Here is an 18638-nt window from a genome sequence, read left to right as displayed (position 1 = left end):
AATTTCTGTTCTGGCTCCAATGTGGTGCTGCATCCTGTCCCTGAGGGATGTCCATTTTGCACAGACAGTGACTCTCAGAGTTTCTAATTCCAACAGTCCCACTACCTGCTAGTGCTTCTAAACTGGAGTCTCAAACTTCTGAAATTATCAGTAAGCTTCACTGAACACACTACTGTGCCTTAAAGGGTGGATCCTGACCTTCATGGAGATTTTGGCACCAAGGTCTGATAATCAATGAAGGATTAATGTAACAGCTTTATGGCACCCATTTTAAATAGGTCATTCTCTTATTTAGCATTCAGTGTCTAGCATGTTTTCATCTGTCTCTCTTTACACTTGTAATTTCTTGGAAATAAAAAAGACAAAAATAGCTGAGATTGTGGCCAGCATGTTCTACATAATTCACATTCCTTAGGGCTTCAATTAGGTCTTTTTAGGGAGAAAATATTGTCCTCATTCTTTTTCTGGCTCACAATTATACATTTCTTGACACTTTTCAAGACAGAGACACCATCAGCAAGGGTCTTTTTCACCTGAGAGTTCTGAGAAAAAGTTCTCTTTAACTGTAATTATGTTACGAGTGTACCATGGCAGCAATTTACATTTGACCTTAGTGGTCTTCCCCTGTTGTTGCTTTAATTACATGGGCCTACTACTCGCCCAGGTTTCGTCTCTGTGTATCTGCTGGGCTGAGAGATGGTCAGATGAACAAGTCTATGGAGAGATTATTTCTCATTTGCAGGCTAACAATGAATACCACACATTTTAGTCTACAGATTAAAAGTAAAACCAACTGATTTAAAAAATATATATATGTAGAGAACACAGGGAAGGCCAGGGAGAAAACAAGAGAAAAAAGTTGTGGTTCACATTCCAATTTATACTCTGAAGAAATATGGGTTGTTTATATTTCATGTAAAAGTATTGGGAAGATCTACCATTCCTAGAAAAGTATATAGAATACTAGTACATTCTAATAACTAGCTATTTCCCCCCAGGTAAATATATTTAAGAACACAGAACTTCATAAGTTTTAAAATGTAAAATGTCAGAAATAGTGTGACAACAATCACAAGGGAAATTTATGATAAATTGTTAAAAGTGTTACAGTTTGGAAATTAGACTGGGGAATATATTATAAACCTTATTCTGATTTAATTCTTAGGAGGAAAAGATGAAAAGTTAACGTCTGCATACCAAAAGGAGATAGCAAAAAGGAAAACCACATGGGCCGGCCCGGTGGCGCACTCGGTAGAGTGTGGCGGCTCCCGCCGAGGGTTCGGATCCCATATAGAGACCGGTCTGCTCACTGGTTGAGCGTGGTGCGGGCGCGACACCGTGGGTTGTGATCCCGTTGCCGGTCGCGGTACAGGCGCGACACCGAGGGTTGCAATCCCATTACCAGTCACGAAAAAAGACAAAAAGGAAAAAAAAAAAAAAAAAGGAAAACCACAGAAGTTCTCTGTTGTTTCGGGATGTAATTCTTTCCTCATTGACCTCTTGGGATTTTAGATACTACTTTAAGGTTCTCCAGTGAAATATTTTCTAGGAGAATTAGCTCCCAACAAAGAGCTATAAGGTTTTTTTTTTTTTTTTTTTTTTAACTTGGAAAAAGACAGAACGTACATACTGCTTTACAACTGTTGGCTATCAGACTTGCAGTCTTCTTGAAGGTCTTTTCAAGGTAGTGTGCAAATCTTTCATTCTCATTTTCTTTTGACCCTAGCTGAAGAAATTCACCTGTAAAGGAAAAGGGTCATATGAGATAGTTTTATTACCTGGCTAAATACCAGAATTGAATAAAAAAGAAGAAAAGTCAGAATCAACCTACCACGCACCAAATCTTCAATAACTTGGGTTAAAATAGATATAACAGTTGTATTTCCGATTCGTGCCAGAGCTATAGATGCTGCAGAAAGAATTAAATCTCCAGCAAGAACAGCCTAGAAAAAGAAAGAAAACAAATGTCCAGAGAAAAGAAATCAGAGCAATGGAGTCAAGGACAAAGCTGACTTGTCAGACGGTAAATACAGAAGGTGACAGAGGGGTCACCGTTGCTGTAAGTTTCTTCCCATCCTCTTCCTCAGCAGGATTACCGTAATCATCAGTTACAGATGTGCGACGCTGTAGGGCCAAACTGGCTCTCAGATACTACATTGTCCATCTCCCCAGTTCACAGCGGAAGAAACACATGCCTGGAGGAGAGCAGCCTACCCTCTGGCTTCACCCCCAGACCCCACAAAATGCAGCAGCCTTCATTCGGTTTAGCTACACTGACCCGTTAGCTTTTCCCTCAAACCATGCTGTTGTGCCTTTCCAATTACTGTTCCTTCTGCTCAAAAGGTCCTTCCCCTTTTTCACTTAGTGTACTCGTTTGCATAATTAGCTCAGATGCCACCTCCAGGAAGTCTCCCCTGATCCCTTGGTCTGATCAGATGCCTCCCTCCTGTGTGAGTGCCAGACGCTGTGCACACTGCTGACATGGCACTTTGTGTCCCAATCAGTGACGTCCTATTCACCATATTCTTGCAAGACACGGACTGGTACTTAAGCGCACAGCACAACACATATTTTTCTCCATAAGAACTAAACCAAGTAATCTTGGCTCCAAGTTCAATGCTCTTTGCACATTGCCCCTCGTTTCCAGATAAAACATTTTTTTTCACTGAACACTAGGTAATCAATATTTTCCTAGTCTTTAGATTGTGAGCAGATGTGCATACTGTATTAGCAACTAATAATAAATTACACATGGTTGAATTATATGCTATAATCAAATACACTATATATCCATGTTAATTTGCATATTTAAAGATATGCACCTGTCATTATGTTCTACAGTAATTAGTCACAAATGCTAGATACAATTCATGGAAATTTTATTTCACAGAATTTTCAACAACCATTTTAGGTATTTATTGTCTGTTAGTTCTCTAGTATCTAAAATAATGATGTTGGGCCGAGCCCGTGGCGCATTCCGGAGAGTGCGGCGCTGGGAGTGCAGCGGCGCTCCCGCCGCGGGTTCGGATCCTATATAGGGATGGCCGGTGCGCTCACTGGCTGAGCGCGGTGCGGCCGGTCTCAAAAAGGACAAAAAAAAAAATAATGTTCAGTTTATGTTTACCAATTAATCATTTTATGTAATATACATATTATATAAGATATCCTGATATAGGTGTGCACTTATGAAGTCATTACACACATTGTGATACATATGTACACACTTATACCCACTCATCCACCCCTTACATCATCGGCAGCTCAGGGCTCAGAACCCCTAGGCCTTCACCTCTTTAATCTCAGGCCAAAAGGTTCCAGCATATGAATCTGAAGCCACAAGACTGGATGGCCAGGGAAACCCAGGCCAGTGGGAACAAGGGGTCATGGAGAGAGCACTGTGTGAAGGGATTTTTGAATTTGTAATGTATCAGTTGTGGTTCAGAGGCAGAAAAAGGGAGCAAAGTGGCAGGTGGACTTGAACTGAGACCACTCTCCTAGCTGAAAGCGGCAGGTGACCACGGCAAATGTAGCCTTTTACCTGCACTCAGAAAGCGGCCCCCAACAGCAGGGGCAGACACCCAAGGGGACTAGGCAAGGAGAAGACCATAATTGGTTCTCTTGAGCCTCCTCCCCTGCCCAAGGGCTCCAAGTGAGGCTTTAGGTCTAGCCCTGCCTGAAAACAGTTGATTGCAGGGACGTGTCTTAAAAGTGACCCATGTCCTCTCCCAAACAAAACACCATCCTCTTTTGCCAACATTCTGATGTACAGAATTCTATCAGTAGGACATAAAACCTTTTAGTCTAAAATTTGAAATAAAAGACATATAAATGAAATTGCAGAACTCGACTTCACAACAAAGTCGTTTATGTGAAAGTAAAATCAGCATGCGAGAATACCAATGGACATGTATTTCCATAGGACAGTTGTTTAACCGGAGGGAACCAGGCACTATAAGTATGTGAGGAGGGGAAGGTGCGAGGGGGTGAGTTATGTCTGTATAAACTTTCTGTCTGCTCTTCAACTGGCCACGTCGTCGGTCACTGGAGCACGTGTGTGGTGGTGGACGCCTGCTCTCAAAACGCCTGCACACGTGCATTTCCCTTTGTTCCACTTTATTCTGTCTTCCACCCGTCATTTATACACCCTCAAACAAAGGTCCCTATTTTGCACACTCTGTTCAAGGAATGCTAATAAAATAGTATGGAAATATGGTTTTAAATAGGAGGGTACTTCAACAAGTTCATGGAAAGATTTGTATTATCTTTTATTCTATTTTTCCATGAACTTGTTGAAATACCCTCATATCCATATATGAACCAAACCCAATTATAGATCCTCTATTTAAAAAGGTAAAATTTTCATGGTAGACCAGTAGTATATCTGTGGTTTTTTTTTCTTTTTCTTGTTTTTTATTTATTTGTCCTTTATACTCTTACACATGGTATAGTCAATCAATAAATGTTTAAGGAATTAAACTGAATCTTGGTAATCTGAGCCCAAAATTAAAATGTGTATTTCTTATGAAATACACTTTTTGGATACCCATGAAGTTCCTCTCCTTATAACCAAAAGGAATTCTATATGAAATTGTGAACAACCAGAAATACTGAGTTTATTTTTCTATGATATTTTCTGTTATCTATCAAATATCTGTATACAGACATGAGTACTTTTTTTGAAATTTAGAAGATCACATTTGAGCAAGCATGATTTACTTTTTAATGAGACCAATCTGAAAAACAAAAGCGATCCAAAAAGCATGTGATTTGGTAAGAAAGATTTTTAAAAACCAAAAAAACCATACCTTCTTTTCACCCCAGATCTTATTAACTGTGTGTTTTCCTCTTCGAGAACTTGCATCATCAATAACGTCATCGTGAACCAGACTAGCAGTGTGGATCATTTCTGCAATTAAGGCTATGGAGCGCTGGTTGGCTTGCACATCTCTAATTAACAGAAAGCAATGCTTTTTAACAGAGACGCCGCCTAGAACCTTCTCAGCAATCACCTTGTGAAAACTGGACATCGGATCTAGGATAAAGAATTTTATTTCTCTAAGAGAAACTGTATAAAAACTTTGGCTTCCCTACAGAGCCATTTCTATCATTTAGAGAACATTTTAAAAATGCACAAGACCCTGCCAAGATTGTATTTTAAGGATTCCACATTAAGACACAGAATTTGTATAATAAGCAAAAAAAGGGTAAACATTTCAGAAGTCTGGCTATTGGGCAGCAGAATCATTGTTATGTCTTATAGTGGTGGTCTTTGTCAGTTGTTCAAGTTTATAATCAGGTTACAATTAAACTTCAGGTGTGGATAGGGAAGATAGGTGAGCAGCATTTTAAAGAGCATATTAAAGAACCAACTGTCACTCTGTTCAAAGTTTTTAATACTGTCTTAAATTAAATATTTAGTATGACAAAATCATAACCAGATAGAATGTTTGTAAAAACTTTCTTCCAATTCATATTTAACCTTTGCATTAGAAATCTTAACTAATTCCCAAGTTTAACAAACTACAGGATAAGCACTCTCAAGAAAATACACAGATGTTAATTTTACAGTTAAAAGGGAATGGCCCCAATTCCTTTTTAATAATCATCATTATCACCATCATCAACTGGAATTTTTAAAAACTAAATTTCAAGAAAATCAAATTGGGGAAATAACCAACTGAATTTTTGGAACCTAAAACATATGCCTGACTTAAACACACACTAACCAAGTGCTTCACGTATACCAGTAGCTTACTTTTCAAACATCATCGAGTTATATCTTCAGAGGGGAGAAAAAGGAGAGGTATATTAAAATATGACTTTTTCTTTAAAAATCTAATCTGCACACCTGCACAAAGTAGTCTCATTCTAATTCCTCAGACCCAGCAGAATGTAATGAAAATTGAAGTATAACCATGAAAGATGCCGAAATTTAAGTACAGACACTAAATCAGCATGAGAATATCTTCCCATGTTGCTTTAAATACCATTTTAAGATATGATGCCTTGCCGGCTCCTCCTACCTAACTAAATCTCAGAAACTTCCAACAGCTTTCAGCCCAGAAATCAATTGTAAAGTGCTGCTCATTATTATTAATATTTTACAATTATAACAGTTCTTGACTTCCAGATCACAGCAGATTCTTCCAAGGGGTAAGAAGTAAAGCAAAAGCAATAAAACCACTTCAATAAAGAAAAGAGAGCTTCAGATGGCTTTCAAGAACTTGCTCTGAATCCCTCAGTGAGACACTTGGACCTTATATTAGGAAGCTTAAATATTTTTCCAGGGAACTTTACTAGGCCCTGTCTTCTTTGAGTTGAATGCACAGGAAAAGATGTAGACTTTTACAGTTGGTTTTTTAATGTAAAGGCCATTTTAGAATATTTTCAACTGAATTTCAGTCTAATAAAATACACACTGTCAACTAGTTAGTAGCAGAACTTACCTTAAAACAACTGTTAAGGCCCCTAGCCTTTCACAAGCATTCAGAAGCTGGGCACCACATCCATTATCACAAATTATGTCAGCAGACAGGGGCTCCTGCTGGAGCTGCAGTAAAATGGCAGTGCTCACTGAGACACTAGAGTTTTTTTGTAATTTGAAGATATTAAAACAAAGATTCCTTCAAATATTTTGAAATTTCATAGACTACTACATAGGCATATAAAAATGTCATTTTGCATGGCTAAATTATTGACTGATGAAAATCAGTATTCTTACTAAGAATGTTATTTGGCATTGGGATATAGCCTCTACATAGAATAAACATCATAGTTTAAATACTTTATAATTTTACCTATGTATTTTTTTCCTACACATTTAGGCATTATGTGCATCATTCTATCTAGAAAATTCAGCCACTACTTCTCCATCACATAGCATAATGGTGGGAGAGATGACCAAAATTTACAGATGACAGAAAAATCCCACACTATTTTTAAGATAAAAATCTTCAAAGTGCCAAGCTGAGTCATGCTTTCAAAAAGCTGGGCACATTTCTACTTCCTACTGTGAAATAGCTGCGCACTACTTCTCCATCACATAGCATAATGGTGGGAGAGATGACCAAAATTTACAGATGACAGAAAAATACCACACTATTTTTAAGATAAAAATCTTCAAAGTGTCAAGCTGAGTCATGCTTTCAAAAAGCTGGGCACATTTCTACTTCCTACTGTGAAATAGCTGCCACACGTTCCCAGTTACTGGGAGAGGTGACAGGCAAGGTGGCACGAGAAAGAGAGGCCCTTAATCTTCAAAGGGGGCTAGGTCCTCTGAACTTCACATCTGCAAGAGTGTGCTGTTATTCAGCAAGCCCCTCAGGACATCCCTCCCCCTTATTAGATTAAAAAAATTTATGTTTTATAACGAAGAATTCTAAACATACATAAAATAGATGGAATAATATAATGACTCCCCCCACATACGCTTCACCTAGCTTATGTGATTTAAAAAAAATATTTTTTCTCCATTCATATTAATATGTAGTGTGAAGTCTTAAACAAATTACAAGTAAAACCCCAGTTTGGGAAGATGCTATCGGCATCAACATCAAAGGTTCCTCAATCTAAGGAGTAGCAGAGTGCAGGAGAGACCCCCGTGGGCTCAAACTTTCAGGCCATGATCCCTGGTCCCTGCCCACTCACCTTCATCAACCTAAACGAGCACCCCAGGCTCAGTGAAGTCTTTCTCTCTTTGGTGAGAATGGCATTTTCTTTTTTAAGCTTGATCATAACAGTCATAGATTCATTAGCAGTTTAATATCAAGAGAAAGGAACTGACATCCAAAAGCAGCAACTCCTGTATATTTTCAGATTTATCTCCAGATAAAAAGGATGCCTACAAACCTGCATCATAAATGACGCAGGGTTCACACTATTATTTATTTTCTTGCCACCAAAGAAGCACTACGGAAGCTTCTAAATCATGGGATATGTGGACAGTGAGCCCCCATGACATATCCTGGATCTGCGACTTATCCAGGGTGGCTCTGTGCAGGGCTTTCTCCATGGGATCCAGGTCATGGGTAATGAAAGCACAGTTACAGCATGCTTTCATTAGGGGCATGGGTTATGAAAGCACTGTTGATCCCTTCTCAAACAGAATCAGCCTCATCCTGGTGTTGTGGATGACGGAAGAACATGCCATGTTCACAGGCCCCCCAGCCCTCTGGCTCTCACTGAAGTTCTTAAGCTTGAACTTGAATTCACCAATGAAACAGCGGTAGTAGCTGGCTCAATGACTCGAACACCCAGAAGGCAGGAATGTCTCCAGAAACGCCAGCAGCCTGACTCTGGGAATCATTCAAGTGAGTGGGTGCTGTAATGACTGTTTTGTTACAGCCTTCCCAGAATAGGCTTTTGTAATCTCCTTTGTCTCCAGGAACACTAAAAGTCATCTCCTCTGAATATAAGATTTTTATCACACCTGGACCTATTAACTAATATGACAACTGTGTCTTCTGATCTGACCATCTATTCATCTAGTCCAGCTTTGAAAACCAGATGAGTGGGATTCAATGTCACTTGGCTATCTGCCCAATCAAGATCAATAGATCTGTGCACAACATCACTGGGGCAGTCCCATTATCCTGATGGGTGGCAATGACATTCACTTTCCGGTGCTGGAAGGGTTTCACACAGGAATGGATGGTGTCAAGATCAATGACAATAGGTCCCTTCAGTGAGGTTGCTGAGCAGGACAGGTGTGGCTTGTCTGAGAAAGATGTAGACACCATCGCTGTGCTATATTCACGAGGAGAGCAAATTTATAGAAATCTATTTATTTGAAAGCTCTTTTTTGATCTGGATTCTTTAATAAAATGAGTCCTAGTGTATAGTTAGTTTGGGCTTGGCTACACTGTTGCAAGTTAGGTTCTCCAGGAAGCAGACTCTGAGATACAGTTTAACATACAGGATGTTGACTCAGGAATGGCCTTGGGACCAAAACCTGAGACAGTGAGGAAGGGAGGGAGCAAACAGGACTCGGTACAGAAGCTGGTCTGCAACGCAGACCCATGGAAAGCCTCGGACACCCTCCAGGGTGCTCTGGATGTGGCTGGCTCGAGAAGGGGCACAGCCTAAGGTGACAGGATTCTTTGCAGTTGAGGCAATCCTTGAAGGGGCTGAGAACTGAAGGCCAACAGGTACCATCAATACCTGGTACCGCAGCCGGGGCAAAGTCCTTCATTGGAGGGGGATCTGGGGCCACCGGCACATCTCAGAACCTACCCCAACTCTGTTTTTTGGCCACTTCAAGTCTAAGTCATTTTGAGCAAGCATTCTTACCCTACTCACCCAGGGGCTGCGGCTATCAGGATACAGAGAGGAAGCATAAAGACTCGATCTCAAGCTTCTCAGGGCCATACTACCCTTTGAGAATATATTGTAAGCCCTTCCCCAGAAAAATGCAAATACACAAAAAATTTTACATATGGTTTCAAGAGGTTCACAGACTCCCACAACTCCCATGGACCTCAGGTTAAGAACTCCCAGTAAAGTAACTAGCAGGGACCATTTAATGAACACCTGAAAAGCTTGATAAGGGAAAAAAAGAAAAATCAACAAAAAGTAGTTTCTCCCTCCTCTACTTCTTAAGATATTTGTTCTATTCTGTTGTCTAAAATCCCCTTCAAGATAGCAATTAACCTATTTAACACGAAGCCCGGAAGCAAGATGATGATGTCTAATAAGCCCAAATCAGCCGTTCAGCTTTGATTATCAAATGATAAAGTGGCCTCTCTCAATTATGCTGTCACCGCCCAGCAACATGTCAAGTACAGGAACAGGTTCTGGTGCCACTGGGGCTGGAGGACACCTCTTGTTCAGCTTTGATTATCAAATGATAAAGTGGCCTCTCTCAATTATGCTGTCATCACCCAGCAACATGTCAAGTACAGGAACAGGTTCTGGTGCCACTGGGGCTGGAGGACACCTCTTGTGGCAATGGCTGAAAAGCAGGGGCTATGTGGTCCTGCTCCTGAACCCTTAGCTACCATTTTCCCAGATTGCTCTAAGCCTTTCTCAGCAAGCAAGATCACGAATGGCCCAGCTTGCCAGAAGCCTCCCACCCCTTCTTGCTCTAACAGCTGGATGTTTAGCCCATGTAGAGCCAGATCCAAAAGGGTCCTTAGGGGTCAGTTAGCTCAGTTGCTTAAAGCATGTTGTTGATAACACCAGCGTCAGGCCAGCTGCCAGCCACACACACACACACAAAAGGGGGTAAAAGACTTGCTTAGGAAGCAAGTCTTCTCAAGAAGCTGGGGATTGGAAGGTACTATTGTTGGGGTGCTGTACCACCCAAATGCACAACACAATCACAACTCATGTCCCCAGGGCAGACGCTGCCTCTGCGCTATGACTTTAATAAGCCCTACTGTGGTCACTTACGGGGAGATGAAGCCGCAGCTCCAGCATCCCCTGGAGGGGGCGGTATTTGACTTACAATTTAAACTAGCAATGCCTTTCTGTGTTATATTCTCCCATGTTTTCTGTAGCAAACAGTTTACACAGTTTCAATAAGGCAAATTAAAAAAACTTCGGGAATAATGGCTGAGAGGATTTAAAGCAGTGAAGAATATTTTCCTTCCCATGTTATCTCTGAGGGTAATAACCTGTATTATGTATTAATCTTAGAAATAAAGAATATAAACCCTCCCTCTCTAGACCAGTGGTTCTAAGCAGAGATGATTTTGTGCCCTAGGAGACATTTGGCAATGTCTGGGGACATTTTTGGTTGTTACCAACTGAGGACATCTAGTGGGTACAGGCGGGGGATGCTGCTAAATATCCTACAGTGCACAGGACAGCGCCCTCCTCGCCCCGCAACCAAGAATGATCTGGCCCCAAATGTCAGTAGTGCTGAGGCAGAGAAATTGCTCTAGACCACATGGGATGTACTTCAAGCCTGGTACAGAAGAAGGATTCCTGCTGCTCTGCCTTCCAGTAAAGTGAAAATCGTCTTGATGATGGTTAAAAAGCCACTGCCAGAGATTTTACCGCTTGCTCGAAATACACTGTGAGCTTTCAATACATTGAAAGCCCCAGGTTAAGTGAAAGGCAACCCTGAGCATGTTTAACATGCTGGACACGGAGGGGCACAGCAGGCTGCGGGTATCTTCTGAGAAGCAATATCTGACGCTTGTTTTTACAGCATCGTGCAATTCAGTGCTGACAAATGTTAGGCACTCCTTTAAGTAGTATCTACTGGGAAAAGGAAATACAAACATTCAACACTAGGGAAATGTATTAGTACGTTATAGTCTATTGGAATCCTCATCATGAGATTAGGTGATGTAATTAGGAAGATACTTCAGCAACCTGGTAAAGAGTTTACAATGGCAAGTAAACAAAGCAGAAGACGAAATTATATACACTGAACAACCGAGTCCCAGAATGGAGGGCAAGTGGGAATGAGGAAGATGGCGGCATGTGGTAATGGGGGAACTCTTCCTCCTTTTAAGATTTCTGTTAATAGTAAAATGCTGCAGTTGTTTTAATACTTCTAAATTTTAAATATATTCCAAACATACCAGTTGAGGACCAACAGTGACAATGTCTTGTGCACAATTCAGAAGGTCATGGGAAGGCAGGCGCGCCAGGGCGTGTGCGTGTGCTGCCCCGAAGGATGGAGCAGCTCACTGTTTTAGAACAACCAACCTTTGGACCAACCACCCCATATACATGATGACTAAATGTATTTACAAATCCTGGCACTCTTTACTTCCTAACAAGAAAACTAAATTGAGCTTTTAAAATTTTTCTAAAATGTTAATTTGCAACTGAAGTTGTTCTTTAATGGACATTAAAAAGTCTGGAAAAGGAAGATGCCAACCTAGATTCCACAGTGACTTTAGTGACTCAATGTCAGAATCTACACATCATAAAGTAAATTCTTAGATATATGCAACATCTGAAATGGGAAACAAAATGGGAACCCTGGGAAGAAAAATGTCCCAAATACAAAAACGACAGAGGAATGAAAGAAAGAACTCACCGGGAATTATTATGATGAATATTACATGCTCGGGCCATTAGTACCACAATAACTGGTCGAAAGGCTTTTCCTTTTCCATCAAAGTAGTACTCAGACATTTCCTTAAGTTCTGTTGTAGATATGAGCAGTTCCTGAAACAAAGTTTCTCTGTGTCAAAATGGCATCATCCCGTAAGTCAACAGGATTTCTTTTACAAAACTTTGGTTTGATTTCAGTGTATTCCTTTCAACTGAGAAATTCAACACTCAAGCCTCCAAACACTGCAGGGCTACAATGCTGGCTGCCCCACAGGCTGGAACACAAACAGTGCCCGACTTGACCCCCTTGAGTGGCCTAAGTGGTAGGGCAGGTACTACCACCTGCCCCACCCCCTGGCAGCATCAGATGGCAGATAGCTCCAAGAGATAGCAGGAGGGGAAGGACGCACTAGGTGTCCCTGTGCTAGTGACGGCTGGAGAGAGAAAGGAAGGGGCTGGTTACCAGCTTGGACAGTGGAGGGCAGAGGAGAAGGATGGGGAGTGTGGCCAAGCCAGTGGCTGTCCTGGGTAGGGAAGAAAGCTGCGTATTAGGGGCAGAAAGACAGACAAGATGGCAGCTGGTGAGAAGACGCAGGGGCCGGTAAGTCTGGTTTGGCCTTTATAGAGCAAAAGACACTGCAAAGGTTGACAGAGGAAGTGTAAGTCATGGCTGGCCTGACTGCAAGGAGCTTACAATCGAGCTGGGGAGGTGAACATTTTTAAAAAAGCGTGAAACAGCTGATGAATAATACACTGGTGGCCTGAACAATGATGTGTGTGAAATACATCGAAAGTTCAGAGGAGGAAGAGATCAGTGCAAGCTAGAAAAACTGACTATTTTGGGCCGGCCCCGTGGCTCACTCGGGAGAGTGCGGCGCTGGGAGCATAGTGGCGCTCCCGCCGCGGGTTCGGATCCTATATAGGGATCGCTGGTGCGCTCACTGGCTGAGCGTGGTGCGAACGACATCAAGCCAAGGGTTGTGATCCCCTTACCCGTCACACACAAAAAAAAGAAAAACTGACTATTTCGTGAAAGAAATGCTCTGTGCTGGGCTCAGAAGGATGACCAAGCCAAGGGTTGTGATCCTCTTACCCGTCACAAAAAAAAAAAAAAGAAAAACTGACTATTTCGTGAAAGAAATGCTCTGTGCTGGGCTCAGAAGGATGAGTAGGATTTTGATTCATGAAGAGGAGGGAGAGCCTTCCAGGTGATGGGTGTGTGTTTGTCCATGTGCACTTGGGGACGTGCTTGACCCAAGCCAAGCTTATCCCCTGGAAGGAGTAGGAGCCAGGAACGGACCCTCGGCTGGGCTCAAATGAACATGCACAGTGGACCGTCATTAATTCACTACCTTACTGAGTTGGTGCCAAGCACTGTAAGAAACACAGAGAACAACACAACCCCTTGCCTGCAAGGAGCGCAGGGGCTAGATGGGGAGAAGGAAAGCAAGAATTCCAGTTAACACAACAGAGTGTGATGGCTGCCGTCACCGAGGTGACCAGAGCGCCCTGGGAGCCCAAAGGGGGATGCTGTGGCTCAGGCTGAGATGGGTGGAGAAAAGCAAGAATGAAAGGACAAGGGACAGGGGAGTGGCCTAACTTAGGTCTGTGGGGACCGACTCGAAGAACACGGATGGTGAAGGAAAGAGGCAAGTCAAGGATCACTCCAGTTTCCTGAGTGGTACCTTTAAACAACAGGGAAAGCAGGCGCGAAAACAATTCATGGGGGAAAAGTAGAGTTTCAGATATGCTAGGTTTGAAATAGACGTGGACACTCCATGGAGTTGCTGGGGAAGCCGTTGCTAGATGGGCTTAGGAGAGACAACTCAATCTGGAGCAGAGATATTATTTGGAGTCTTTGGAACTCGGTGTAGAGAGGACACAGAGAGAGGGGGGATCAACAAAACTGCAGGGAGCAGCAAAACCAAAATTAAACGGGGTGGGATGGAGGTGATAAGCTGAACAGCCAAAGAAGTAGGAGGAGAAGGAAAAGTGTGGAAGCCACGGGAACTGAGTTTCAAGGAGGGGGAATGGCCAACAGTGTCCACTGTTCAGAAAGTCAAGGAAGATGAAGACCAGAGAGTGTCCACTGGGTTTAGTGAAAGGCAGCTACGGTGACCTGGGCAAAGGCAGTTTCAGAGGAGAGGCTGGAAAGGAAGCCACAGCGCACAGTGGAGTAAATGTGAGGGTCTAATGGGAGGGAGGAAGTGACACATGGGGCCGGGGAGGGGCCTTTCAAAACAGGAGATGAAGAGCTGGAGCCCTGGAATGGACACGAGGGATACAAGGACAGGGGAGGGCTTGCAGATAAGGGACAGGGAGTGGCCAACTGCTGACCAGTTCCTAAGGAACTGGGGAGGCGGCAAAGGGAAGGGGCTTAAACACAGGTAAAGGGGCTACCCCTAGAAAGGAGGGGACATTATGTCACTGAGGTGGGGGGAAAGAAGGCATGCACGGCAGAAGGTGCAGACAGGTGTGTCAACGGCAACAGCGCAGGAACCAAGTGACTTCTCCCTCCAAAGTCTCTACGGTGCCTATTACACAGGAGTGGTGTTGCATGAGGACATGAACCAGCGAAACTGATGGGGGAAGAGGCAGACCAGGGGCATGTGAACATTTCCGGGCAGCATTTCAGAATCCACGTGAGGCTGGGAGCCACTGCAAGTTTGGGGGAAAGAGTTAAATAAAGGAACCCACATTTGGGGCAGTGTGGCAATGCCATTCAGAATGAGATGGGATGGATATGAACAGGAAAGGCTAGATAACTCACTGGACAAACATATGTCTCCCGTTCCCAACTCTGCCATGACCTCCTTCTGGACAGTAACCTGCGTGGCGCTCTCCATTACTGCCCAGCACCAGGCTGGACGTGATTGTTGCTCGAGACACATTTGGAAATGGATCAACACAAGTCAAGTTTGCAATGGCATCGTACGTATCTGAAGACCTGCACAGTTTTTTCATAATTCTAACACTTTACTAGGTTTTAGTAAACTAAATCATTACTTCACAGCAGAATTAAAAAAACATACCTTTCTAATGTCCTCATACAGACCTTTCAAATCTCTCCTCCCAAGTTTGAAAGGATCGGTGTATTTCTCACCGCTCTGTGTTTTGCTACAACAGCACACTGCCGGTGTTGTGTGATAAAACCTGGGATAAGCAGAAATGTACATGACTTCATTTTTTTTTTTTTCCTTTTTGTCTTTTTTCGTGACCGGCAACGGATCACAACCCTCAGTGTCGCGCCCAGACCGGACCGGAACCGGCAATGGGATTGCAACCCTCGGTGTTGCGCCCACACCTCGCTCAGCCAGTGAGCGGGAACCGGTCTGTATGTGGGATCCGAACCCTCGGCGGGAGCGCCGCCGCGCTCCCAAGCGGCGCACTGTAGCAGTGCGCCACCAGGCCAGCCCATGACTTCATTTTTAAGTAAACATTATACACATATACATAAATATGTAGTAGAGTCAGATGATGGAAAATTAAGCCTAAATACTAGAAATTAAGCATGAATCCAAAAAGGTCATTATAATTTAGAAAGGCATACAGAATTTTGTTTTTGTGTAATGATACATTAACAGATCATTTTTATAAACAGGACCTGGAGAACTCACAAAATCAAAGAAAGACTAAACTATATTCATTGTGTTCTGTATTGAGTTCAAATTTTATTATATTCCTATTGTTTGAAAAGGCAGAGATCACATACAGCAAATACTGTGACAGTTAAACAACGTATTAAATTTGTTGGCCGAGTTCACCACAATTTAGAAGAAATTTACTGGCAATATGATTAATAATTTAGTAACTGAACTATGGATTATAAACTTACCGTGATATACTATATACATATGGAAAAGCGGATGTTAAACTCTTCACAAGATTAAAATATGGCATCTATAAAATAAAAACATCAAGAAACTTTAAGAATATTCCTTAAAGACTTATTCATAACATTGGATAATAAAAACTCACAGAATTCATAACAAATATAATCTTTATCTTTTAATCACCTATTTATAGGTAGATCACAAACTTTAGAAATAGGATAATTTAAAGCTTCCTTTCCTTATTACAAAAGCAATACTTGTCATTACAGAAAATATAAATATGAAAAAAGCAGAAAATAGAAAACATCTATAATCCATTCCTTCCCCCAAACAAAGCCAGTTTCCATATAGATATCTTTCCTTCCAGACCTGAGTAGTTTTAAAACAATTTATTTCCATTTAACTAAGATTGGCCAAAGAATAGTAAAGATTAGTATTATTTCCATGCTTTAAAATTCTTAAATCAGTATAAAACAAATAATCAAAATCCCAAAAGCACCCTACCAGATGGTGAAAAGAAAAAAAAAAATTCAATATTGGGGAAGGAATTTACATTTATACAAACATTGCCTATTTTAAGCCACTATTCCTAACATACTTTGGAAATGATATTTCTTAAAAAGTAGTATTAAAAAACAACCAACCTCAGCAGCATATTTTGATAATATTAACTTAATCAGAGGTCGAAGAACCACAATAGACCACTTCTACAAGATTCAGACATGGTAACAAATATAAATTCCAATAATTACTGAGCACTATTATGGGCCAAGAATTGTGACAGCACAGGGGACCCAAAGACACAGACTGCCAATCTTAAAGAATTCAGAGATACAAGCGTTTCAAAAGTTACTAATTTACCAATCTAACGTGATAAGCGTTTTTATATAGAACCCTTTCTTATTTGAAGAAAGGATTTTGACGAAAAGGGCAAATTTCACACAACAAAAATACAACTAATCAGCTCTATTAGTAATAAAGTCTTACAACCATTACATGTCTTTACACCATTATTTCATTTGATCCTCACAACTACTTGCTTTTATACAGTTGGGGAAATTGAGATCCAGAAAAGTTAAGTTTGAAAAACTGCTATGCAGATATATTTACAATGTATCAAAGAAAAAAAGCACCTACAGAACTGTGTGCATTATATGATTCTACTAAAAATTTAAATGAGGGTACTACAAAAAGTTCATAGAAAAATAGGACTGAAAGATAGTACTAATCTTTCCATGAACTCTTTGAAGTACCCTTGTATATACACACACAAAAATAAAACACACACACACAGACTAGGGTTTGGAAGCACATAAACCACGGTGTTAAAAGTAGTTATTCTGGAATAAATAGGATTGTGGAGTTTTTTTGTTTTATTTCTTTTGGGGGGTATATATTTTCTTATTTTTCTCTAATGAACACATATTACTTTAGATATATATAAATGACGATAAAAGTTGACTTTGCTAGGCAGTGGCCAAGGAAGTTGGTCAGAATTCCATTCTTTCTACCACAGCATCACATTAAACCAGCAAGAACATTTAGGACATCCCAGGCAATTACAATGTCCCAAGAAAACAAAGTGATGATCCTCCCTTTGATTTTACCATCATGACAACCCACTTCTTTCAGTCTTTGTGGATAATTAATCCATATGAATTGAGTATTTTATTATAATATTTATAAATTAGGACATCTTAGTGGAAGAGTAACAGTTATTCAGTTTGAGACCTACTGATAGTCCTCTAACCTGGAGTCAACAATTAAAGTTTAGTCATCTCTTGGTATCCGTGGGGGATTGGTACCAGGACCCCCGTGGATTTTGGTATATTCAAGTCCCTGATAAAAATTGGCATAGTATTTGCATATAACCTATGTACATCTTCCTATATACTTTAAATCATCTCTAGATAACTTCTAATACCTAATACAATGTAAATACTATGTAAATAGTTGTTACACTGTATTGTTTAGGGAATGACGACAAAAAAAAGTATGCACGTGTTCAGTACATGTACACCTTTACATATACCGTCTAAATTAATCTTTCTATGAATAGGAATCATCAGATAGATGTCCCAAGGTAACACAGCCAGATAATTTTATCTTTTGAATATTTTCAGTCTTCAGTTGGTTGAATCCACAGATGCAGAGCTAATTAATACAGGGTGCTCTTTACCACTAGGCAGCCTAACAGTTTTTAGTAGCATGGTCTTTAGAAGACCACGGTTCAAATCTCAACATTGTCTGGCTGTGTTACCTTGGGACATCTCTCTGATGATACCTACTCATAGAGAGATGCTGAGATTAACTTAGAGACTATACATAAAGCTCTTAGCTCAGAGCCTAGTAGATGGCATACATTTAATACAGTATAATATGAGATGCTAATACAATAATATAAGATGCCAATACAATTATAGTATTGGACTGTTGGGGACTTTAATATCCCACTGTCAGCACTGGACAGATGATTGAGACAGAGTCTCAACAAAGAAATACTGGATTTAGATGGCTCCATAGACAGACATTTACAGAACATTTCATCCAACAGCTGCAGAATAAACATTCTTCTCATCAGCACATGGAATATTCTCCAGGATTGACCATATTCTGGGCCACAAAACTAGTTTAAAAAACAAGTTTAAAAAAAAAATCGAAATCATATCAAGTATCTTTTGACCATAATGGATATTCTCCAGGATTGACCATATTCTGGGCCACAAAACTAATTTAAAAAACAAGTTTAAAAAAAAAATCGAAATCATATCAAGTATCTTTTGACCATAATGG

The 18638-nt window shown here is 40.9% G+C and overlaps 1 protein-coding gene across 1 annotated transcript in view; it reads right to left on the bottom strand.

The window, feature by feature from the left end:
* The window catches only part of PDSS1 (prenyl (decaprenyl) diphosphate synthase, subunit 1), a 35512-nt gene extending 19249 nt beyond the window's left edge, over positions 1-16263 (bottom strand). Inside the window, exons 1-6 of the mRNA XM_008585004.1 lie at positions 15848-16263; positions 15045-15165; positions 11996-12126; positions 4806-4947; positions 1832-1943; positions 1631-1740 (exon numbers count right to left, since the gene is read on the bottom strand). Of these exons, the coding sequence (XP_008583226.1) occupies positions 1631-1740; positions 1832-1943; positions 4806-4947; positions 11996-12126; positions 15045-15165; positions 15848-15912 (681 nt within the window). The 5' untranslated portion in view covers positions 15913-16263. The remainder of the gene's footprint in view (positions 1-1630; positions 1741-1831; positions 1944-4805; positions 4948-11995; positions 12127-15044; positions 15166-15847) is intronic.
* Positions 16264-18638: the final 2375 nt, after the last annotated feature.

The sequence above is a fragment of the Galeopterus variegatus genome, unplaced genomic scaffold (assembly GCF_000696425.1).
Source record: "Galeopterus variegatus unplaced genomic scaffold, G_variegatus-3.0.2 Scaffold3419, whole genome shotgun sequence".
In the NCBI taxonomy this organism is placed as follows: Eukaryota; Metazoa; Chordata; class Mammalia; order Dermoptera; family Cynocephalidae; genus Galeopterus; species Galeopterus variegatus.
The sequence above is the reverse complement of the archived record's forward strand: the minus strand, read 5'-3'. Positions and strand labels throughout refer to the sequence as shown.